The sequence below is a fragment of the Amphiura filiformis genome, chromosome 6 (assembly GCF_039555335.1).
Source record: "Amphiura filiformis chromosome 6, Afil_fr2py, whole genome shotgun sequence".
Classification (NCBI taxonomy): Eukaryota; Metazoa; Echinodermata; class Ophiuroidea; order Amphilepidida; family Amphiuridae; genus Amphiura; species Amphiura filiformis.
The window spans coordinates 50,503,581-50,529,506 of record NC_092633.1 but is presented as its reverse complement, the minus strand read 5'-3'; the positions used below and the strand labels follow the sequence as shown (position 1 = coordinate 50,529,506).

Sequence of the window (25,926 nt, the reverse complement as noted above, 5' to 3'; positions counted from 1 at the left end):
GATTTCTTTCATTTCTGCTTGCTTACTTTTTTGTTTAGAATTTGTTAGATCAAAGACTAATCATATCTGAACCAGAGTATTAAAATTGCTCGAATTGTCATTCCATTGATGATTAATCAGTCACTAAATGAATGAATATCATGCATATGAATTATTTATAAACGAATGCAAAATGTAATTAAATTAACGAATGAATGATTGGTAGGTGGGTTGATTGAGAGACTGATTAATTTGAGATTGATGAATTTATGAGCGGTCAATAACTATTTGGCTGACTGATTGAGATTGCCAGATCTAACACTATGGACCACAATGACCTAATCCCAATGACATAGTTCAATAACCTCAATTAAATACTCAATAGTGCAAATTTGACCTCAAGTTGCAGAGTATGAGTTTTTGTACCCAAATTGTAAAAGGTCATTCAATGAATATACAAATGTATTGGGGTTAAAGAATTGTGCCCTTATTAGATGAGCATGTTGTGGATTATTGAGTGGTTGCTTGACTCGATTACTTGATTGATATTTTAACACCAAGATACGGTAATTCATCGATTGATCAAGCGAATGATTATTGATTGATGCTTGATGAGTAGTTCAAATTTAATTTCATCAGACTGACTATTAATTCATCGAAATATCAATATAATAAGTTATTGTGATTCTATTCTATTATATTATTATATTATATTGATTGATTGGATGACCTCCATATCAAATAATTCATTAATCAATTCATTAAATGATTCTGATTGTTTTATTGATTGTTTGTTGAATACTTATTGGGCGGATGTTGGTTGAATGAAACAACGATTGAGTGATTAAACAAAGAATCCCTTGAACTTAAAGAACAGTTTGCATCCATTTTTCGAAAATCGGAGTGACTTTTACTTTTTCACCCCTGGCACGCAAATTGACCTTGGACCTGTCGAGCCTCAAAACTTGGTAACTATATGTCCTACGTGCAAATATGTTTTACTTTTGTAATCCTTGGACCTAGACAAATAATTTGACATGTTTTTAGTGAATTTGGAGCATTATGTTTAATTTTTGCCCCCTATATGACTATGAGCATGTAGGGTGTTTGAGTGTCTTTTTTGAGGGTCACGGAGTTCCAATGGTTGACAAAAGTTTTGAATTCAGCATACCCGAATGAAACAAAACAATCTGGTTGCCAGCTTTTACGCGAACTTGCCGCTTGATGCTTAAATAAGCACATTTCCAAAATAGAACCAGACTAATAAAATAACACTGATTTTACAAAATAAATTAATATATCACGGTAATGTTTAGGCCTACACTGCTGGTCTATCGAAACCCAGCTACTTCAAAAGTGTGAAGTGTTTTGATCCATGCAATCTTAAAATCAATCGATTGAGATGACTAGCGTACTCGTCCCAGTTACATAACAGATGCGGTTATTGCCCCGGTTAAATGATGGGCGTGGTTACCAACCATATTTGGAGTTATTACGTTGTCATTAACTGGGTTGGTTCAGGTCACTGCTTATGGTAATTCGATTGCGCTGCTGGGGGTAGAGCACCAATCTATAAGGACCAACGCCTGACGGCGTTGATAATAGTGCTACATATTGCGTTGGTCCTGTATGGACTAGTCGTACGGGGCTCAAACTCGGTGGGTGGGTGTAGCTCTGTTTATGTTCGTTAAGTCATCCGACCCCGGGGCCCCTCCCAGGGGTCATTTGAGGTCAAATGACTAAAAACTGTCATATGGGCATGAAACTAGGTCGTACGGGACTCAAACTCGGTGGGTGGGTGACGTTCTGTCCTGGCAAGAAGATGTTTATGTTCGTTAAGTCATCCGACCCCGGGGCCCCCTCCCAGGGGTCATTTGAGGTCAAATGACTACAAACTTTCATATGGGCATGAAACTAGGTCGTACGGGACTCAAGATCGGTGGGTGTGTGTAGTTCTGTCCTGACAAGAAGATGTTTATGTTCGTTAAGTCGTCCGACCCCGGGGCTCCCTCCCAGGGGTCATTTGAGGTCAAATGACTAAAACTGTCATATGGGCATGAAACTAGGTCCTACGGGGCTCAAACTCGGTGGGTGGGTGTAGTTCTGTCCTGGCAAGAAGATGTCTATGTTCGTTAAGTCATCCGACCACGGGGTCCCCCCAGGGGTCATCTAAGGTCAAATTACTAAAAAGTGTCGTATGGGCATGAAACTTGGTAGGTACAGTCAACATTTAAAGCAGCATTTTTTTAAGGTCATTTTGGGTCATCCAAGGTCACCACGGGTCATCTGAGGTCAAATTAGTAAAAGCTCATATATGGGCATGAAACTTGGTAGGTACAGTCAACATTTAGAGTTATAAGTTTAGGTCATTTTGGGGTCATCCAATGTCACCCTGGGGTCATCTGAGGTCAAATTAGTAAAAATTGTCATATGGGCATGTCACCATCAGCCTGGTAATCGCGCCCAGCCGAGAACCGCCAAATATGGGTAACCGCCTAGTCTATTTTAAAACTGATGCATCAATGACTATGTTCATCATGTCATATAGAGGCCTTGCATGCGACGTATCATCCCGTAAATATGGCGGACTACTCAAATGCATTCAACAAAAGCATGATTGCAATCTACCGTGACAGTTCGTCTCACACACATAATCCTGCACTACGATCAAATAGGTTGATGACAACATTTGATTGAATGGACTGCACTCCGCCATAACTACGGTGAAGGACACCGGTTGAAAACCTTTGTTTGGAGCCAATCAATAATTTCATGCAGGGCCTCTATTGTATCATTCTCACATAGATATAGAAATACTAAATTCGTTCACTATCTATATTTTTACTTCTAGTAGAGCTCCAATCTAAGGGTTAAAGTTATGTTTTAGGTTAGGTTAGGATTTTTTAAAAGTACCCAGTACAGTGAACCTTATGGTACAAATGCCTGCGAAAATTTTAGCATAGGCCTATTGAAACTAAACTGGTGAAATATGGGACAAAAGTGGAATAAATTCGCGCAAAGCGCTAAAAATGGCATTCTGTGGCTATAAAATGGCCAAATATGAGGTTAATTTCGACACAAACCAATACACAGGCGTCAATATTGGGGGTGATTATATTGACCATCCCCTGGCAAAATATTGTGGCATTTATCCCCCCGATCTACGCCTATGTAATTTAGAGCCCTGTGACTCCATCGGTCTCCCTCTCCTCTCTCTCCCCCCCTTCCTTTTTTTCTTCCTCCCTTGGCGGAAACTCTAATAGGCACAAAGGACCAATATGCGATACGTAATCTATTTCCTCTTCTTTCTATATCTAACCTCCTTGGGCCTACATATTAGTACTGATATATCATACGCTGGCGAAATTACGTAATTAATCGGATTAATTAACATACTGAGCAATAGGTGAAAACAATTTTGACAAAAGGAGTTGTCCTTGTCAATTTGTAGACATGTACTTTTGATTATTTACATAGCTTCTTCTCCAATCACTGTGTAAAACATCCATCCAAAAATCTGATTGCTATTATTATATGGATGAATGGACATATCACAAAAGGATTGCTTATCTCAATAGGGCATGTACTTAAGCATTTTTTAACTGACCGGCGTTATTGGGCGTTATATCGGAGGTCACCGAGTAATGCCGAAGATCAAAATCGATTTTATGTATTGTGTATGTATCATAGGACGCTCGTATTAATTGTCTCTATGCGCTTGAGAATTCAACAATATAAATAATGGTAGCTCTATTATAATACACATTAATGTTTTAAGCAGATAAAATTCCAAAATATAATACGTTTTCTGCCTTTGCTTGTCACGTGGTAGGCCTATGTTGAAGTTGCGATTAGCCTATATTTTTAAATAAGTTTCAGCTGAATAACAAGAAGACAAGTGGCCTAGTGGTCTAAGGCGCTAGGCTCATAGAGTACTAAGCGTTGCGCCGTGAGTTCGAACCCCGCCTCTGCCAAACTTTAAAAGAAGTAAATTAAAATTTGAATTTTTTTAATTTCATATTTGGGAAATGTGACTGGGAGAATTTATGTATGGTGTGGAATGGTATGATAGGGCATGTACTGGCCGGCGCGGTCCGGTGACTAAGTCTTTATTGGGCGTTTTATCGGCAGTCAACGAGTAATGCTGCATTAGCTGTTTAAGAAATATGCGGGTTTTTGTATTTTAAAGTTCCCCGTTGTTAACACAATAGGAAGTGGGATGGCTAGAACCATTTTTCAGTTTTAGCCATTTAACTGAAAAACTGCAGTGTACTTTTTAGAGGTTAATAACTGCGCATCGGTTATTTGGAGGCATTGTGAAAAATCTAAACATTTTGCCTTTGAACCGAGGAATATCCCGAGGGGCGCAGCCCCGAGGGATATTCCGAGGTCCAAAGCAAAATGTTTAGATTTTTCACAATGCCCGACATATAACCGATGCAAAGTTATTAACCTCATTCATAACCGTCACTTTGATCTTTTAACTTTACAAAATAACACAAAATTTTCCTCAAAAGTTTGTAAAATAAACAATTTTACATCTTCCCTTTCCCAAAATCGATCAGGCTAAAACAAAACGACCAATAACAAAAGTGCGTATCAGAATCTGTGCAAATATGGTAGCGCGCAATCCAAATACGGCAGCCAGCGCGCGCGCAGTTCGTTGGACGCACAATACGGCGCACGCAGAAGTCAATTGTGTGCGACATTGGAACAATTACGCATTTTGCGGTCAATTGTGAGATATTAATGACCTCGATTTGCGTTCGCGTTTTCACAAATAATAAAATATGATTGGATCGCACGCATCGCGTTTATTAATGAGGTTATGAATTAAAATACCAAAATGCAGGTACAAAATGCATTATTAACCAGCCAATTTGTACTTCTGGTAGGAGCTAATGTTTAAATTATGCAATTATCATTAATCTAATATTCATAGGATACAAGATCGGTGTACTATTATATACTTTCAATTCTGCAAACTTAGAGAAAAATGTGTTCGAACAATTTATACTCTAATACTAGAGAACTTGTTGCACGGTGCGGTGTGTGCATGCATGGTGTGCTCAATCGGTTCGCTGCATTGAAGCAATGCGATGTGATTCTGTATGTGTATTTAGTATAATTTGTTCAGTGCAAAGCGTTTGTAGCGCGTGCAAAACCAGGAGTTGAGTGTTTACAAACACAGGAATTCGAGGAGGTTAATCCCAAAAAGCAGTAATTCGAGGAGCTTCTCAAAGTGGAGAACCCTATAGGGGTGTTATGACGTCTTTTTCTGGCATTTTTGCCTTCAATTCGAGGAGATCCATAATTGTATTTGTGCTAAGTTCTCCTCACACACCTCCTCACATTCCTGTGAAAACTCCTCGTTTTGTATGTAGAGTGTGTACACCAAAACACACTTCACACACTATGTTTTTCTGTCTCCTCGTTTAGACTGCGCGCCGAGTAGGGGTGTGTTTATTTGTGTTTTTTTCTTTCTCTGTGTAACAAATTACGAGAAATGGTATGAGTGCACAGGTGATCTTGATCTAAAGGCGGTCTTTCCGTTTCCCGCTTCGCCTTGTATATATTATAAATATTGCAGCGTATGCGATACAGCATATTAAAAAGTATATTAATCAGGGGGGTATTATGAATAATAACACAATCCTAATATTTCTTTGATAAATTTGTTGATGTTGCTTTTCTAGGGGCCCTTTGGAAATATCTTCCACAAATGGAGTATGAATTTCAAATGCAATGAACATGTTACACTAGGAGCCACAACATGCTTATCTACCAGGGCACATTTCTTTAACCCCAATACAGTTGCACATTCATTGAATGACCATTAAAAAATAAAAGAAAATAAATCTGAGCATGTAGAAGAATTTTTAACGACGAATTAAAAAAAATCAAAAACATTTGATACCAGAAGAACATTCCTTGTATTCTGAATGCACTTTGGTGTGTCTGATGTACTATCACGTCCCAAAACCGACAAGGTTCCTAAGATATGACAAGCTCCCAAAGATTCGCCTTAATGGTTAAAACAATACACTTTAAATTTCGTGGTCTAACATTATGTGCAACAATCTATTATCTATCCTGTTCTAACGATGCTCACGAGAAGAATGGTGCGAGATAATTAATATAGCTTACAGGTAATAAATACCGACTCCAAGAATTAATTTGCATTAACATTTTCATATTAATATAGGTTATGGATGAGACGGATTACTCAGATTAACGCTGTACTCAATTAGCTTACGTACTATAGGCAGATTAAACATTACACACAATTTACCTGAATACGAAGGGCATACAATACTATATTCTCCATGTTTAGTGCTTATTAAGGGGGTTATGCAGTGGTTTTTCTTATACGTATGTGAATGCGTATATGATACGTGTATTCGATTGAATGAATGAGTAAATATTGTTATATGGTGCAAGACGTGGTAAACTAGCAGTACTACAGAACTTGTTGCACGAATGTGCGGTGTGTGCATGCACTGTGTTCAACCGGTCCTCTGCATTGAAGCAGTGCGATGTGATTCAGTATGCGTGTAAGAATGCAAGTTTGTTCAGTGTAATGTGTTTATTTGTGTTGTTCTTCTCTGTGTAACAAATTACGAGAAATGGTATGAGTGCACAGGTGATTTTGATCTAAAGGCGGTCTTTCCGTTTCCCGCTTCGCCTTGTATTATAAATATTGCAGCGTATGTGATACAGCGTATTAAAAAGTATACTATAAATCAGAGTATTATGAATAATAATACAATCCTAATATTTCTTTGATAGATTTGTTGATGTTGCTTTTCTATGGGCCCTTTGGAAATATTTTCCACAAATGGAGTATGAATTTCAAATGCAATGGACATCTTACACTTGGTTCCACAACATGCTCATCTATCAGGGCATATTTCTTTAACCCCAATACAGTTGCACATTCATTGAATGACCATTGAAAATTTGGATACTAAAACTCATAATCAGCAACTTGAGGTCAAATTTTGCACTATGATTGTTTAATTGAGGTTATTGAACAATGCCATTGGGATGAGGCCATTGTGGTCCATAGTGTTAGGCAGCACAATTTGATACTCACCCTCTGATTCAGGTTGATTCTTCCTCAGATGGTGTATGAAATTCAAATGGAGCTGCCTAATGTGTTCATTCTGCCTAATGTGTTCATTCCATTTGAAATGTATACCCCCTGTGGAAGATATTTCCAAAATCTTCCAGAGAGGGAGTGCGGATTTTAAATGGAATAGCCCCCATCTGTAGCGTTGTAAACGCGGAACAGGTTAAAGACATACACGGAACAGGTCAAATTAAATGGATCAACATTAATTATGTTAATGTTATGGCCTAATTACGTGAACGCGTAGTCTGAAATATCCGTTGACTCGTTTTGGGAATTATTATTGTTAGTACTTTCGCCAAATTTGGGCTTTTCAGTTGTTTACCAGCTTAGTTGTTGTGGAGTTACTAAATGTATTTACATACTAGCAAATATTATACAAGGAAGATGAATATTGAGGCAACACTATCATAATTCTTAGTTTTTAGAATAAAACTTTAAAATTGCCTATTTTTCTATTGACAAATGTGTTATAGAGAATTAGTGGTATTGAACCTGAGCATTTTCGCGAAGCTGATTGATACATAGTCTTTGACAAGCAATTAAGGTATATGTAATGGACGTGGTCCAGGTTGTCTGTATCACATAATGGATGATGTACATTACTTGTCATTAGATACCGCCTCAGTGACACATTAACGCTGTACTCAATTAGCTTACGTACTATAATAGGCAGATTAAATATTACACAAAATTTCCCTGAATACGAAGGGCATACGATATTATATTCTCCATGTTTAGTGCTTATTAAGGGGGTTGTGGAGGTTTTTTTATACGTATGTGAAAACGTATATGATACGTGTATTCGATTGAATGAATGAATAAATATTGTTAAATGGTATTGCAGGACGTGGTAAATTAGCAGTACTACAGAACTTGTTGCACGAATATGCAGTGTGTGCATGCACTGTGTTCAACCGATCCTCTGCATTGAAGCAGTGCGATGTGATTCAGTATGCGTGTAAGAATGCAAGTTTGTTCAGTGTAAAGTGTTTATTTGTGTTGTCTTTTTCTCTGTGTAATAAATTACGAGAAATGGTATAAGTGCACAGGTGATTTTGATCTAAAGGTGGTCTTTCCGTTTCCCACTTCGCCTTGTATTATAAATATTGCATCGTATGTGATACAGCGTATTAAAAAGTATATTAATTAAGTACATATAATTAATTATTATGAATAATAACACAATCCTTTATTTCTTTGATAGATTTATTGATGTTGCTTTTCAATGGGCCCTTGGAAAATATCTTTTGAAGTGGAGTATGAATTTCAAATGCAATGAACATGTTCGGCAGCTCCATTTGAAACTCACCCTCCCTAATATGTTCATTCCATTTGAAATGTATACCCCTTGTGGAGGGGGAGAGTGGATTTTGAATAGAATAGCCCCCATCTGTAACGTTGTTAAAGGAAGTCTCCGGCAATCACAACATTATTCCTATATCTCGTGCTACAGATATTTATATAAAAAAATATAGAAATACCATGCACGAAAGCTTCATTAGCTATTCAACGTTTATAATTAACTGAGCAGCAAATCATGGCAAATAATATGATAATTATTCAACACTTGTGTTAAATTAGCCATGGGAATTAGTAATTAACTTTAATACAGAAACTATCAATCACATTGGTGTGAGAGGCTTCCAAGAGAAAGATAATCAGCAAGCATGATTACAGCTGTGCTGTAAATTACTAACTCCCCATTCCACGAAAATACAAAGGAAATTGTTTGAATTAAAATAAAATTATTTTGTTTCAGTTCTACTTAATTTAACGTAAGCTTAGTGGGTCCTTTCAAAAGGTCTAGTTGATGATCCGTTCAAAATCTTTAACAGGGGTAGTGTGGATTTTAAATGGAACAGCCCAATGCATTGACAACTGTATGGAGAGTTTAGTACAATGTGCTATTCCGAAAATTAATGGCACTCCCTAATGAAGACATGTAAAATTTTTACCATGTGAGGAATTCCCATGCAGACCAAAATTTTATCCAAGAAAAAAATGGGAATTCCCAAGAAGATAGGTAAATTCTAGCCACATTATTGGGAAATTCCCAAACCTAAAAAGGGTTATTTTTCTTGGGAATTCCCATGTCTTCTTTAGAGGGAGTGCCTTTAATTTCTGGAATATCCGAATGAACGTACATATACACACAAAAAAAAAACCACCCTAAAATACACATTTTTGGCCCTTAATTAATAAATGTGGCTAACTATAGGGAAATTTAACTTTGATTACCATGCAGTTAGTACTAAATGAATAATTATAATGGAGCTGTGTTTCATTTGGCAGAAGTTGATAATGTTTTTAATCTCATTTTCTGGAATGGGGGAGTGGTTGCGTGAACACATTTCGTTTTGGGAATTATAGTTGTTGGTATCCTCGCCAAATGTGCGCTTCTCAATTCTCAACCATATTAGTTGATTAGGGGGTTATTGTTTGATCTCTGTAAAATAATATACACTGCAAAAATATTTTACTCAACATTAAGTAAAAAGGTCACAACTCAACAGTTGAGTAAAAAATTACTCAACATTGTGCTCAACTCAACAAATGAGTAAAATATTACTCAACATTGAGCTCATATAGGTCCCAACTCAACAAATGAGTAAAAAACTACTCAACTTGATGTTGAGTGATGTTTTACTCATTTGTTGAGTTGGGATCTATATGAGCTCAATGTTGAGTAATTCTTTTACTCAACTGTTGAATTGTGACCTTTTTACTCAATGTTGAGTAAAATATTTTTTGCAGTGTATTTATCTTTTTTAAACATGTGTGGGCATTTAACCTAATAATTATTATTCACGTATGATACATTTTATAAATCATAAAATCGACAAACATGACCATTTCTTTAACGTTATTAATATTCCAGAAAGCCAAGTAGAAATTGAAAGTTTTATATATATGCAGTCATTCATGTGGAAGAGGTCAATTGTGTTATCAGAAATCTCCTTCGTACGATACGTGAATTCTATTTTTGAAGTTGATAAAAGTCATCTTGCATTAGAGTAATATGGTCCAAAATACTTGAAATGACCACTAAAAGAATGGAGATAATATAATTTGCATATCCGCAACTGGACTCGAGCTTATGATGACCTTCAGTGCCATTTATGCCATTACTATACCATTTAAAACATCCCCATATTATAGTCATAACGCAGTAGTGGTATACCGTATTATATTGGTGGGTTGTACAGATTTTTTAAACTGCCATTATCTGCAAAGCCATATTTCATCAGTATTTTAATGGAAAATGGAAGTTTTTATGGGCTATATAATTGCCTTAGTTGTTTTAATGCTTTGCAGTAGTTGTATTTTATATAGTTATCGCGTAGAAACAAATGGGTTGAATATGTTAAACCAGAGATGATGAGAGGAAGAACTTCTCTGGTTGAACTCGATCGACTCGAATTATGCTTTCTAAAGAGTACAAATACGTCTAGCATTTACCCCGTGATTCTTGAAATAAGGCCTTTAAATTCATTAAAATAATAGTGGAATTTCACTTCTTAGGACAAAACCACACATACAGGGAAATGACATTCAATATAATGCCGAGGAATAGTGATAATGAAATGAGAACTACCTGCCGATTGGCCAAAATGAATATTGTGTCCAAATTTGAACCAATCAAGGAGGGTTTTAATAAGATCATCTGCAAATGCAAGTTTGACCATAAATAGTTTAAAGCCTAGTCATAATTGGCAATTGAAATGAGTATTCCAAGTTATCAACCAATCGGAAATGCTGTTAGATGATCAGTACTGTCCAGGGGTTACTCGACCAAATTGGATAACCAACGGATACAAAGAGTGTGCAAACCCATAATGATTTCCTCAGCATTTTAATTTAAAAAATAACTTTTTATGTACCATATTTGCCGTAGTTGATTTTAATGTTTTGATTGATTTTTCGTTTATTTAAAACATATAATGCAGTTTAATTTGCTTGTCGAATGAAACCTAAGATTATCTCGCGACTGAAATGGCCTTCCGTAGTGAAGTCACGTGATAGTTTCACTATTTTCCCGGTGGCGGAAATCGCCTTCCGTAAGGAAGTCACGTGATAGTTTCGCGGGCAATGTCTCACCCCGGGTTGCCGTTAGGTACATGTGTACCGGCTTTCATTCTATATCAGTCAAGCATTCAGAATCGGACGTAAAATTTTGTCCCACCCTCCACACCCTTTATGTCAAGGTTGATCTGATTAAAATTGATCAAAATAGAGGACAGAACGTCAAAAATGAGTATCGCAAGAGTGAGACAAATCACATGAAGGTTTCATCTTTATTAAGTCAAAATGTAATTAAGAATGAAATGAAATCAGAACATGTTGGATGTCACGGTTCTTTGTGTTGCATAATAGTATGACTATATGAGTGTACGTGTGTGAGTAGTTCACTTCAGCTTCAGTTTCTATCTCAGCAACATGTTCTATTCTGTTGCGCAGCTGTAATATTTATTCTCAGTGAAATAGTGTGGTGTAGTTTGCTTCTGCCTCAGAAGCATTAGTAAAATTGATTTTAATTTGTGCCATTTTGAGTCAGGAAGGAGAAAGGAAAACATAATTGGTTGAGAGCCCTCGGGTTAGAATATACTGATGTTCTTTCCGTGCGGAATAGTATGTCTAAGGGCGAGAGTGCGTGAGTAGATCATTTCAGGTTCAGGTCTAATTCAGCAACACGTTTTATGTTGTGGCGCAGTTATAAATTTTCAAATATTGTTGTAAAATAGTGTGGTTAAGTTGCTTCTTCTTCAGAAACATTAGTAAAAGTGTTAAAATTTATGCCATTTCAGTCTTGGGCGGTATTTTGGTTGATGAATGTTGTGTATAGCGGGAAGGAAGGAATCAACACCAGGTTGGCATGGGGTAGCTAGACAGGGGCCAAGTACTATGCCCTCAGATTTTTCTTGTTCAACAAAATATAAGTAAAAAGGAAATATTGTGATCAAGTTTTTATGAGGTTGCGCAGCCGGCTAGTTATCGCGTTGAATTCTAGGGTAGGCTGTCCTATTGTATTTAGAGTATGCATCATAACCTAGTGATGCATACGATATCATAAGCTTTCAAAGCATGGCAATGTGTGTCAAAGAATCTGGGACAGTTTTTTGGATCATTTTTCTAAAATGATCAATTTAATGTACATAATTATACATATTACATTAATAAATTCTATTTAGTCTTTCCAATCTTCGTGGGTATTTGCCTACTAGAAGATTTGGCGTTGGTTTATGCTGATGCCCACCATGTAATCTAAATATGAATATAATATGAAAATGAGAAAGGGTCAGCCATTTAATTTCTTTTGATATATGTAAGTCCGCGGCTTTTTATATTGTCATCGTTAGATGCAGTCTTTATATTCTATCCATTGTTAAATGGAGTCTTTATATTTTCTCTATCGTTAGATAGTGCATTCCCTGTTAAGGGAACTTTTGGTTTGTATGCGCAACTGGCTTTCGAAGTAATTGTTTCGGAGGCTCGGTCGGGTAATTACTCCGAGCGAAAAAGTTGACCATAAATCAATAAATATTAGTTGGCTGATTCCAATGAATTTTCTCAAAGCATTGCATGAATAAATTATGCGTTCTTTCTGAATGTCTGATAAGATGTCCAAAAATTGGTGTGAGGCATTTCTTTATTTCAGTGTCTCATAATGTTTATACATCGTATACAGCTCAACTTACCGTACTTTTCCTAACCAGACAGTCCATGCCAAAATTGTTACTACACCTTTACATTTCATCGAATCTCTTTTTTGATGTCTGTCATTTTGAACATCACACTTGAAAGATGTATGCTATGTAGAAACTTTATTTTGCAATTTCATAATTTGCATATTATTAGCATATTTGCACGAAAAAACATGAAAATCAATAAATACCTATATTTTTCACAATTTCAATATTTTATTAGAAATTAAGCATGTAGGCCGTTTGTTATGACTTGATGAATGAAGCTGTTAAAACAGATTTTGATATTTTTGCTTATTTTTCCTTTTTTGCCCCAAAATGTGTAAAAATCAACATTTTTGGATGACCTATATTTTCTTTGAATATTTATCAAATTTCTTAATTTAGGTATAATACAGTGCAGAAAAAGATGTCAAAAAAATCTGTTAAACAGATTTCCAATAAATTTTCCATTTTGGGTTAAATACTAAATTTTCATGCGCGGGATATTTGAAACATAAAATGAAAACATGTCCATTGCACTTTTTCCTCGAGATGTACTATAATATCAAGGTTACGGATATATTATAATCCCTTCTTATCTTCACTGATCCATCAGATACCTATTGTTATGAATGATCAATGAAAAGGTTCAGAACTGGGCTACTAATGGTCTGTCAAGTATCTATAGTTATTTTCATGACTGTGTCAACTCAAAAATCATGCAAGGTCGAATGTAGGAAAAGTATGATCAGTTGAGCTGTACCATATGTGTCTTTTATGTATCTGATTGTATATTTGATAATATACAACTTGTAAATATTGTCATAAATAAACTATCCTTCGACGACAAGGACATTTGCTTTCATAAACCAAATAAGTTGATGATTAATAAAGAGTTTTCATCCAAATCATGATGTGTTTGTTCTGGGCAACGCAGCTGTTCAAATGAGCTATTCCATTTATAATCCACACTACCCCTGTGGAAGATTTTGGAAATATCTTCCACAGGGGGAGTATGAATTTCAGATGTAATGAACACATTAGGCTGCTCCATTTGAAATCCACCCTCCCTCTGTTGAAGATTCATGTCAAATCTTTCTCAAAGGGTGTATGAAATTGAAATGGAGCTGCCGAATGGGCTCATTCCATTTGAAATTCATACTCCCCCGTGGAAGAAATTCCCAAAATCTTCCACAGGGGAGTGTGGATTTTGAATGGAATAGCCAAATGCTTTTAAGACTTTTGTTTTCAATAATTCTGATTTGCTTGACTTTAAATATCAGCAATAAGATTTAAATTATTGTAATTTTGTCAAGTTTGATGTCTCGTTCCAGCTAATAAATGTCTTTACTATGTAATCAGTCTATATGGCGCTGGTTTTGACACAGCAATATATATTCATGCACACGTATTGTAAACTCAAATACAATATATGACCCAACGCGAGTAAATGAGCCTGAAGTCGGACCATGAAGCATGATAAGAAAAAGAAGGTTTTGTGTCAGTAAAATGACACCTCAATCACATCTGTTGGATTTACAGTTTATATCAGGTATTATTATATTATTTCTTGTTATTGACTCCCTTATTTTTGTTTTCAAAATTTTGAACAAATCAAGGTTTTAGGGATTGAAATATAAGTACGCAACATTTCTAACTCTGTGTCAAAGATGACACTATCTTCGCGTCAAATTGGACATGATTTCGAATTATTATTGAGGTTGTATTTTACAAAGAATCTATAGTCAAATTCATCTAGATTATTTAAGGAATATGTTTAGTTTTAGCAATAGCCTACAACGAAGGACATTTTTTTTCGAACACTTAAAAGTAAAGGCCTAATTAGAAATGGTTCCCCCTACCTCTGTACAATGTTGAAATGTACAATGTGTTCATCTTCCCAACATCTTCCCCCAGCATTGAAAGGTGGGAAAAGGGGAAGAAAGATGAAATACACTGTTTGATTAAGTTAACAAAATCTAAGTCTTTAATTAAAAGTAAAATATGATTGGTTCATGAACAATAAAAAGCGTTTGGAGACCTGCGCAAGGAGTTAAAACTCCTTGCGCAGTTCTCCAAACACTTAACTCCTTGCGTAGTTGACAATCTCCAAAAAATGGTGTTTTTTTCACCAATCACTCTCTTTCTCCAGGAAACAGGCTTCTTCCTGCACTGCTCCGCTACAATCAAAATCTCCTTCGTTGCTGTTTTAAAATAGCACATTATTGGCTATGCAAACTCACTCAACTGGTTCAAATGTACCTCCCTTTGAAGCACAACGACGACCAACACACGTATATGGAGTCTACAATCTCTCTTCAAATTCTGCCAAGAGCAAACTCACTTGTTTTTCACTTCTGTACTCATAAAAAAACCCATGATCTATTAATAGACCATTCTGTCACATTACAACACTTCCTGTGGTTATTCCCCCTATGATGTCATATGCACTTTACAATATCGGAGATTCCCCTAATGGTGTAATACACTGAACATTATAGAGAGCAGGGGATTTTCCAACAATCCAAAATTAGATAGGATTTAATTTGTTTTGATCAACCTGATGCATCAGAGGGATTTCCCCAAATATCTCACGAAATAACTATTAGTTTTGTAAACTGAGATAAATAATCAACATCAATTACTCAGAGCACATCACACAAGTGACCCATATTGTGTGCGCACTATGGTAAGAAGAACATGAGAATATAGTACTGCTACACGTCCTGCAATACCATTTAACAATATTTATTCATTCATTCAATTGAATACACGTATCATATACGCGTTCACATACGTATAAGAAAAACCAATCCACAACACCCTTAATAAGCACTAAACATGGATAATATAATATCGTATGCCCTTCGTATTCAGGTAAATTTTGCGTAATATTTAATCTGCCTATTATAGTACGTAAGCAAATTGAGTACAGCGTTAATGTGTCACTGAGGCGGTATCTAATGACAAGTAATGTACATCATCCATTATGTGATACATACAACCTGGACTACGTCCACTATATATACACCTTAATTGCTTGTCACATACTATATCAATACAGCTTGGCGAACATGCTCAGGTTCAATACCATTATTTCTCTATAACACATTTGTCAATAGAAAAATAGGCAATTTTAAGCTTTTATTCTAAAAACACTTTTTGAAACTTTTCATTATATGTTCGCCGGATCTTGTTTAAGCAAGATAATTTGCAAAACTGCATTAGCTGTTTAAGAAATATGCGGGTTTTTGTATTTTAAAGTTCCCCGTTGTTAACACAATAGGAAGTGGGATGGCTAGAACCATTTTTCAGTTTTAGCCACTTAACTGAAAAACTGCAGTGTACTTTTTAATATTAATACATTGACCTTATAGGAAATGAGTCAAGGAAGCCAATGATTTCATTTACATTTCCATATGTCTTCAAATTATGCACATGAAGTGAAAAAACGATCCCCTTATAACAAGCCTTGGGTCTCTATGATAGAACCTATATCATTCCTCTTGTGTGCCAGCTTTATTTGTCTCAATTTTGAGTGCAAACACCACTAGGTCATGCTACTCTCAAATTCGACGTGTTTGATAAACATTTTGGTTTTGGTACGGAGATATCTCACCATTTTCCTGCCCTTATACCATGTGTATATCAATATAAATCAATCTTAATACATGCTTTACCCAAAAACTCACAAGATGAACTTGATTGCGAGAAACTCTAACGATTGATCAAGAACATTTTGATGGGATGTATTGGTTGACATGGATACACGGGGGAAATCTAGGTTGTGCTAAATCTCGGTGTAATTGAATTCATTGTATTACGTATTGCAGTATCTAAAACTGGGACAAAATGTTAACAGATATGGGATAGCGTCATTATATTGTCTTTGCTTCTAATTACGATGCTGAAAGCGGGCACCTGTCGTTTGATGTAGAACCTTATATCTTGATTTAATAAGCACCTCAACGAGTCCAAAATCTCATCTCCTCCTCAGTGCCTAATAAATATATCATCCGACCTTATATTTTATTCATTATAATAAAATAAAAAGTGTGTGACAACGTGTGAATCTCAATTAATATTCATATTTGCGGAAGTAATTGGCGTTGAAAGAAACAAGTATAAGACGGGCGATCCTCATTCCAAACACCTATAATGTAGCCATTGATGACATTTTTGTTTGAGTAATCCGTATCATCCATAACCTTTATAAATATGAAAATGTTAATGCAAATATCATTCTTGGAGTCGGTACCTGTAAGCTATTGATTATCACGTACCATTCTTCTCGTGTGCATCGTTAGTACAGTGTAGATAATAGATTGTTGCACATAATGTTAGACCACGAAATTCTAAGTGTATTGTTTTAACCATTAAGGCGAATCTTAGGAACCTTGTCACATCTTAGGAACCTTGTCGTTTTTGGGACGTGATAGTACATCAGACACATCAAAGTGTATTCAGAATACAAGGAACGTTCTTCTGGTATCAAATGGTTTTGATTTTGTTTTTCAATTCGCCGTTACAAATTCTACTATATACATGCTCAGATTTATATTCCTGTTACATTAGATGCAAACTGCTTTCACTACATTATGCAATAACGTACGACAGCTCATCCGTTCTATTGTTAGATGTGTTGGTTATATCGATTGCAGCTATTCAATAATAATATGAATACAGCAGTCACTGGAATTATGATTTCCAAATCATTAAAATTATTATACTGATAAAACCATAAATATTATCACGCTTGGACAATGCATCGGGTCCACCTGATCAACTAATTTTTATACATCGTATTGTTTAGCGCGATGATAAAAGTACAAAATGCAGGTATAAAATGCATTATTAACCAGCCAATTTGTACTTCTGGTAGGAGCTAATGTTTAAATTATGTAATTACCATTAATCTAATATTCATAGGATACAAGATCGGTGTACTATTATATACTTACAATTCTGCAAACTTAGAAAAAATGTGTTCGAACAATTTATACTCTAATACTAGAGAACTTGTTGCACGGTGCGGTGTGTGCATGCATGGTGTGCTCAATCGGTTCGCTGCATTGAAGCAATGCGATGTGATTCAGTATGTGTATTCAGTATATTTTGTTCAGTGCAAAGCGTTTGTAGCGCGTGCAAAACCAGGAGTTGAGTGTTTACAAACATAGGAATTCGAGGAGGTATAATCCCAAAAAGCAGTAATTCGAGGAGCTTCTCAAAGTGGAGAACCCTATAGGGGTGTTATGACGTCTTTTTCTGGCATTTTTGCCTTCAATTCGAGGAGATCCATAATTGTATTTGTGCTAAGTTCTCCTCACACAGCTCCTCACATTCCTGTGAATACTCCTCGTTTTGTATGTAGAGTGTGTACACCAAAACACACTTCACACACTATGTTTTTTGTCTCCTCGTTTAGACTGCGCTACGAGTAGGGGTGTGTTTATTTGTGTTTTTTTCTTTCTCTGTGTAACAAATTACGGAAAATGGTATGAGTGCACAGGTGATTTTGATCTAAAGGCGGTCTTTCCGTTTCCCGCTTCGCCTTGTATTATAAATATTGCAGCGTATGTGATACAGCGTATTAAAAAGTATATTAATCAGGGGGTATTATAAATAATAACACAATCCTAATATTTCTTTGATATATTTGTTGATGTTGCTTTTCTATGGGCCCTTTGGAAATATTTTCCACAAATGGAGTATGAATTTCAAATGCAATGAACATGTTACACTAGGATCCACAACATGCTCATCTATCAGGGCACATTTCTTTAACCCCAATACAGTTGCACATTCATTGAATGACCATTGAAAATTTGGATACTAAAACTCATAATCAGCAACTTGAGGTCAAATTTTGCACTATGATTGTTTAATTGAGGTTATTGAACAATGCCATTGGGATGAGGCCATTGTGGTCCATAGTGTTAGGCAGCACAATTTGATACTCACCCTCTGATTCAGGTTGATTCTTCCTCAGATGGTGTATGAAATTGAAATGGAGCTGCCTAATGTGTTCATTCCATTTAAAATGTATACCCCCTGTGGAAGATATTTCCAAAATCTTCCAGAGAGGGAGTGCGGATTTTAAATGGAATAGCCCCCATCTGTAGCGTTGTAAACGCGGAACAGGTTAAAGACATACACGGAACAGGTCAAATTAAATGGATCAACATTAATCATGTTAATGTTCTGGCCTAATTACGTGAACGCGTAGTCTGAAATATCCGTTGACTTGTTTTGGGAATTATTATTGTTAGTACTTTCACCAAATTTGTGCTTCTCAGTTAGTTCTTTACCTGCTTAAGGGCTGGGGTATGAACGTTTGGACAGTATTTATTGTGGGACATTAGAGCACATCAGACATATCGAATTGCATTCTGAATACGAAGAATGTCATTCTGATATCAAATAATTTTGATTTTTGAAATTCGCAATTTAATACACATTTTATGGCAAATCATTAAAATTGATATTTTTGATATTTAACAGTACTTGAAGTAAACTTTATATATCTGATGATTTATACTTAATGTGTATGTAGGTGGGATGAAAAGCCGACAATCAATTGAAAATTTTGACCTTTCGTATTGAAGATATGGATTTTTTCCCCAAAACACCAAAAAAAAAATTAGGTCTTTTTGGGAAAAAATCCATATCTTCAATATGAAAGGTCAAAATTTTCAATTGACTGTCGGCTTTTCCTCCCTGCTACATACACTTTAAGAATATGTCATTAGATTTATATAATTTACTTCGAGGACTGTTATATATCAAAATTTGAAAAATATCAAATTTTTATAATTTGTCATAAAATTTGTATTATATTGTGATTTTCAAGAAATGAAAATTATTTGATATCAGAAAGACATGATTCGTATTCAGAATGCAATTCGATAGGTCTGAGGTGCTCTCATGTCCCACAAAAAATACTGTCGAAACGCAATAAATGCTCATTTTAGATCCCTTAAGGGAGTTACTAAATTTATTTACATACTAGCAAATATCATATACATATAGAAGGAAGATGAACATTTGGGCAACACTATTATAACTCTTAGTTTCCAGTGACCCATATTGTGTGCGCACTATGGTATTAGAAGAACATGAGTAAAGTGTTCGAACACACTTTTTCTAAGTTTGCAGAATTGTAAGTATATAATAGTACACCGATCCTGTATTCTATGAATATTAGATTACTGGTAATTGCATAATTTAAACATTAGCTCCTACCAGAAGTACAAATTGGCTGGTTAATAATGCATTTTATACCTGCATTTTGTACTTTTATGAATTTTATCCTTTGCGTTAAACAATAAGACGTATAAAAATTAGTTGATCAGGTGGGCCCGATACATTGTCCAAGCGTGATGATATTTATTGTTTTCTCAGTATAATATATAATTTGGAAATCATAATTCCAGTGCCTGCTGTATTCATATTATTATTGAATAGCTGCAATCGATAGAACCAACACATCTAACAATGAAACGGATGAGCGGTCGTACGTTATTGCATAATGTAGTGAAAGCAGTTTGGACTATTGTAACAGGAATAGAAATCTGAGCATGCAGTAGAATTTGTAACGGCGAACAGTGGCGGCGCCAGGAATTTTTTTTTTTTTTTTTTGGGGGGGCAAAATCAACAAAGTTTGCACAAAATTACCGTAAAAGGGAAATTTTCGTAATTTTGGGTTTTTACTGGGGGGGGCAACAAGGGGGGAAAGAGTTCTGACTGGGGCCCCCATGCCTTCATGGCGCCGCCACTGACGGCGAATTGAAAAAAAAAATCAAAAACATTTGATACCAGAAGAACATTCCTCATATTCTGAATACACTTTGATGTGTCTGATGTGCTAACACGTCCCAAAAAACCAAAGTTTCTAAGATGTGACCACAGATTATAATCTGTGATGTGACAAGGTTCCTAAGATTCGCCTTAATGGTTAAAACAATACATCACTTTAAATTTCGTGGTCTAACATTATGTGCAACAATCTATTATCTACACTGTACTAACGATAAACACGAGAAGAATGGTACGTGATAATCAATAGCTTACATGTAATATAAAAACCGACTCCAATAATGCATTTGCATTAACATATTTATATTTATATAGGTTATGGATGATACGGATTACTAAAACATAAATGTCATCAATGACTAAATTATAGGTGTTTGGAATGAGGATCGCCCGTCTTATACTTGTTTCTTACAACGCCAATTGCTTCCGCAAATATGAATATTAATTGAGATTCACACATTGCCACACAATTTTTATTTTATAATAATGAATAAAATATAAGGCGGGTAATATATTTATTAGGCACTGAGGAGAAGATGAAATTTTGGACCCGTTGAGGTGCTTATTGAATCAAGATAATAGGCTCTACATCAAACGACAGGTGCCCGCTTTCAGCATCGTAATTAGAAGCAAAGACAATATAATGACGCTATCCCATATCTGTTATAACATTTTGTCCCAGATTTATATAGCTAAAATACGTAATACAATGGATTCAATTACACCGAGATTTAGCACAACCTAGATTTCCCCCGTGTATCCATGTCAACTAATACATCCGATCAAAATGTTCTTGATCAATCGTTACAGTTTCTCGCAATCATGTTCAATTTGTGAGTTTTTGGGTAAAGCATGCATTCAGATTGATCTATATAGCTTACACATTGTACAAGGGCATCAAATGACGAGATATCTCCGTACCAAAACCACTTTGTTTCTGAAACACGGAGATCGAGAAGAGCATGACCTAGCGGTGTTTGCACTCAAAATGGAGACAAATAAAGCTGACACACAAGAGGAATGATATAGATTCTATTAAGATGACCGCAAGACTTGTTATAAGGGGGTCGTTTTTCGCTACATGTGTATGATTTGTTTCGAGGGAAGGGGGACAAACCTTTCGTTTTTATATATTATTAGCATTAACTCAAGAACCACAAGACCTATGGAAATACAAAAAGAAATTGGCTTCCTGGACTCATTTCCCATAAGATCAATTTATTTTAAGAATTGGTACACTGCATCCCTCTTCCAATTGTGTTGACAACGGGATAACTTAACAATAAAAAATAAAAACACATTTATAAACAGCTAATGCAGTGTTCCAAATTGTCCTGCTTAAACAAGATCCGGCGAACAAATAAGGAAACGTTTCTAAAAGTGTTTTTAGAATAAAACTTTAAAATTGCCTATTTTTCTATTGACAAATGTGTTATAGAGAATTAGTGGTATTGAACCCGAGCAATTTCGGCAAGCTGTAATAGTCTTTGACAAGCAATTAAGGTATATGTAGTGGACGTGGTCCAGGGTATCACATAATGGATGATGTACATTATTTGTCATTAGATACCGCCTCAGTGACACATTAACGCTGTACTCAATTAGCTTACGTACTATAATAGGCAGATTAAATATTACGCAAAATTTACCTGAATACAAAGGGCATACGATATTATATTCTCCATGTTTAGTGCTTATTAAGGGGGTTATGGAGTGGTTTTTCTTATACGTATGTGAACGCGTATATGATACGTGTATTCGATTCAGTCAATTCTATTACTCTTACGACCCATTATTCAAAATCGCGCACTGTGATTTGTTAAAACACGTCACGTGAGAGCCCATTATTCTGCAATAATGGGTCAAGCGCCGTAACACATTACGCACAGCATTACGCTTGGTTACGCGTGCAACATTTCCGCGATATGCGCTGTCACTTACGCGTACGCGCTCCACCTTGAAGTAAACAACTTAAAATATTTGTGCCAAAAATGGTATTTTCTCTTTAAATCGCACTATTTTCTGGTAATAGAATAGAAATAAAGAGTGCAGCATTATCCTTTACACGCAAATAATGTGTCCTCGGCAGTAAAACGTTTAAATAATGGGTTCGGCTGCGCCTCACCCATTATTTACGTTTTACTGCCTCGGACACATTATTTGGGTGTAAAGGATAATGCATTACCCTTTATTTCTTAATTAGATACCGCCTCAGTGACACATTAACGCTGTACGCAATTAGCTTACGTACTATAATAGGCAGATTAAATATTACGCAAAATTTACCTGAATACGAAGGGCATACAATATTATATTCTCCATGTTTAGTGCTTATTAAGGGGGTTATGGAGTGGTTTTTCTTATACGTATGTGAACGCGTATATGATACGTGTATTCGATTGAATAAATGAAAATGGTATTGCAGGACGTGGTAAACTAGCAGTACTACAGAACTTGTTGCACGAATATGTGGTGTGTGCATGCACGGTGTTCAACCGGTCCTCCTGCATTGAAGCAGTGCGATGTGATTCAGTATGTGTGTAAGAATGCAAGTTTGTTCAGTGTAAAGTGTTTATTTGTGTTGTCTTTTTCTCTGTGTAATAAATTACGAGAAATGGTATAAGTGCACAGGTGATTTTGATCTAAAGGCGGTCTTTCCGTTTCCCACTTCGCCTTGTATTATAAATCTTGCAGCGTATGTGATACAGCGTATGAAAAAGTATATTAGTCAGGCGGTATTATGAATAATAACATAATATTCTAATGTTTCTTTGATAGATTTGTTGATGTTGCTTTCCTATGATCTCTTTGGGTTTTCATTTTCACAACGTTGTATAGAATGAATTCAACATGGAATCATACGAGAAAAGGAGGTAATAATAAAATAGCTATGTGCACTTTATACGAAGTGTGCTGCAATTCTAAAAGTTATAAAAGCTACATTGAATTATTACGTAATACGATACCTCATTAAGTTCCACTTGTACGACGCCCTCTCTCGGCTTGTAGAGTTGTCCCTGGCTGACTTGATTCTTCAACTTACTGCTACTCGACGACTTGCTTATATTCCTAGAATAACCCCCACTACTTCCACTGGTGGCCGCGTTCATCTTGCTGTGACTCTTGCTGTGGCTATTGCTGCTCCCTGTTCCAGTAGAAATACTATACATAAGGTAGCTGGAGCGTGATTGACCTCTACTGAGGGGCCAGTCATACAAATAATTAGAAAAGAAAGATGATAATATCACCCGAATATGATCCAAAGTTATATTTTCTGCCAATGTATTCAATAAAGAAGCCGCATTTGATCAGTGTGTTTCAGATGAGTAAGATTCAAAGATGTAGAACGAAGTAGCATTAATAAAATTCCGTCAAACTTAATTTGAAAACAAGTTGATCGACTAAATAAGCAAATTGTCTCCTCAACTTGACGATATAGATGTTATTATTCCACTTTGTACGTGACTATATTCCGTAATATTTCCAATTTTGTTGCTTTTAGCGTATATGGCAAATCAATTTATTTTGCAGAAGGCTGGATGCAACATTAACACACACGGTAATGGACAACAACAGTGTGAATGCTAGTCGTAGCATTCATAATTGATGAACACATGGTTATTAAACCACAAAAGCTTCTCCGTTATGCAACTGACAGATTTCTATGCGCATAACCATATCCGCGTATACACACAATCTGGGGATTTCCTTTAACAAGGCACCACACAGTATGAAGCAACAAAATGCAGATCCACTTCATAAACAAAGATAATATTGGGTTTGGTCCGTATATAAATCAGCAAGCATTGGCAAACCGAAGTAATATTTTCCCATTGGTATGATGTAGTCACTTAGCGTTCATAAAAATACTGCATAAACAAACCAACCCAGTCTGGCCAAGCTGCATTATCAGGGCGGCATAATGATGTAAATAAGCAAAGCTTTCAACAGATGTAATTGCAATGCAACTCCTCGCTCATTGAATGCACCGTGTAAAACTGTTAGTAGGCACTTAGTAAGTGGCGCAGATTATACCACTGCATTAAACTCAACGTGTTGCTCATACACAAAATGTGTTGAAATATATTCCATTAGAAGAATTATTCGTAAGGTAACAACCAAAAATCACTATAATCATTCCAGACTGACGGTAGCGTTAACAGCTGAAAATGTGATTAACAAAATACAATTCGTTGATATCAATAACAATGCAAAAAACAAGAGCGCTGAAATATATCGATCAATTATACATATTTCCCGTTTTGTTTAAACATGATTTAATCGAATACCATTGTCTCCAAGCGCATCGGTGAAACCAGGTGTTGCGTATACTGAAGCGTAACGTTTAGTCATCTATATGGAAGTTGATCTGCCGTGGAAACCGTTATGCTGGTCACATTATACTCCATTCATCTCACCACGTGTTTAATATCAATCTCAGATCCACACACGCAAAATATTAAACAGCTCAGTGTATCCAATATACACATAAAATTTACCAGACACTCTATGCACCTACCAATACGAATAACCAAAATAGAAGTTCTTCAATAGAATTTCTCTTGTGTTTATAAATAAAAAATCATAGTATTTTGATTGCGCGCGCAATCAGACAGCATGTCGTGGCTTTATTTGTTATTTTTCTGGGTTCACTTATGGTATTTGCTGGCTTCGTTAGTATTGCGTTTATGTAAGCGTTAAGATATTGCTCGATCATGTGTTATCAGACTACTTCAATTGGCTAATTATAATTTTGTGTTCATCTTCTTGATTGCAGTCACGGGTAATAATCACAGCTCGTCGAAACATTAATCTGTTTTAAGAGCAAGAAGTAGTTCACTTTAATACGATAATGTAATTTCAACTGGAAAGAAATGCTTCATTTTTACGCCTGTTAACTTGAGATAATTGTGACAGTTGTTCAAGGTGCGTATAGTGTATGTATGCCCTTATCATTGCATATCCAGGCTAATACTAGATACTCTGAGAGTGTACTGTGAGTGCTGTCTGTTAATCACAGCTCGTCGAAACATTAATCCGTTTTAAGAGCAAGAAGTAGTTCACTTTAATACGATAATGTAATTTCAACTGGAAAGAAATGCTTCATTTTTACGCTTGTTAACTTGAGATAATTGTGACAGTTGCTCAAGGGGCGTATAGTGTATGTATGCCCTTATCATTACATATCCAGGCTAATACTAGATACTCTGAGAGTGGAAATGTGAGTGCTGTCTGTTAATCACAGCTCGTCGAAACATTAATCCGTTTTAAGAGCAAGAAGTAGTTAACTTTAATACGATAATGTAATTTCAA

General features: G+C 35.8%; 1 protein-coding gene across 1 annotated transcript in view; it reads right to left on the bottom strand.

The window, feature by feature from the left end:
- Window positions 1–23,944, bottom strand: part of LOC140155571 (prolyl endopeptidase FAP-like) — a 647,798-nt gene extending 623,854 nt beyond the window's left edge. The window contains exon 1 of the mRNA XM_072178462.1: window positions 23,580–23,944. Within this exon, the coding sequence (XP_072034563.1) occupies window positions 23,580–23,783 (204 nt within the window). The 5' untranslated portion in view covers window positions 23,784–23,944. The remainder of the gene's footprint in view (window positions 1–23,579) is intronic.
- Between the last annotated feature and the right edge of the window lie 1,982 nt (window positions 23,945–25,926).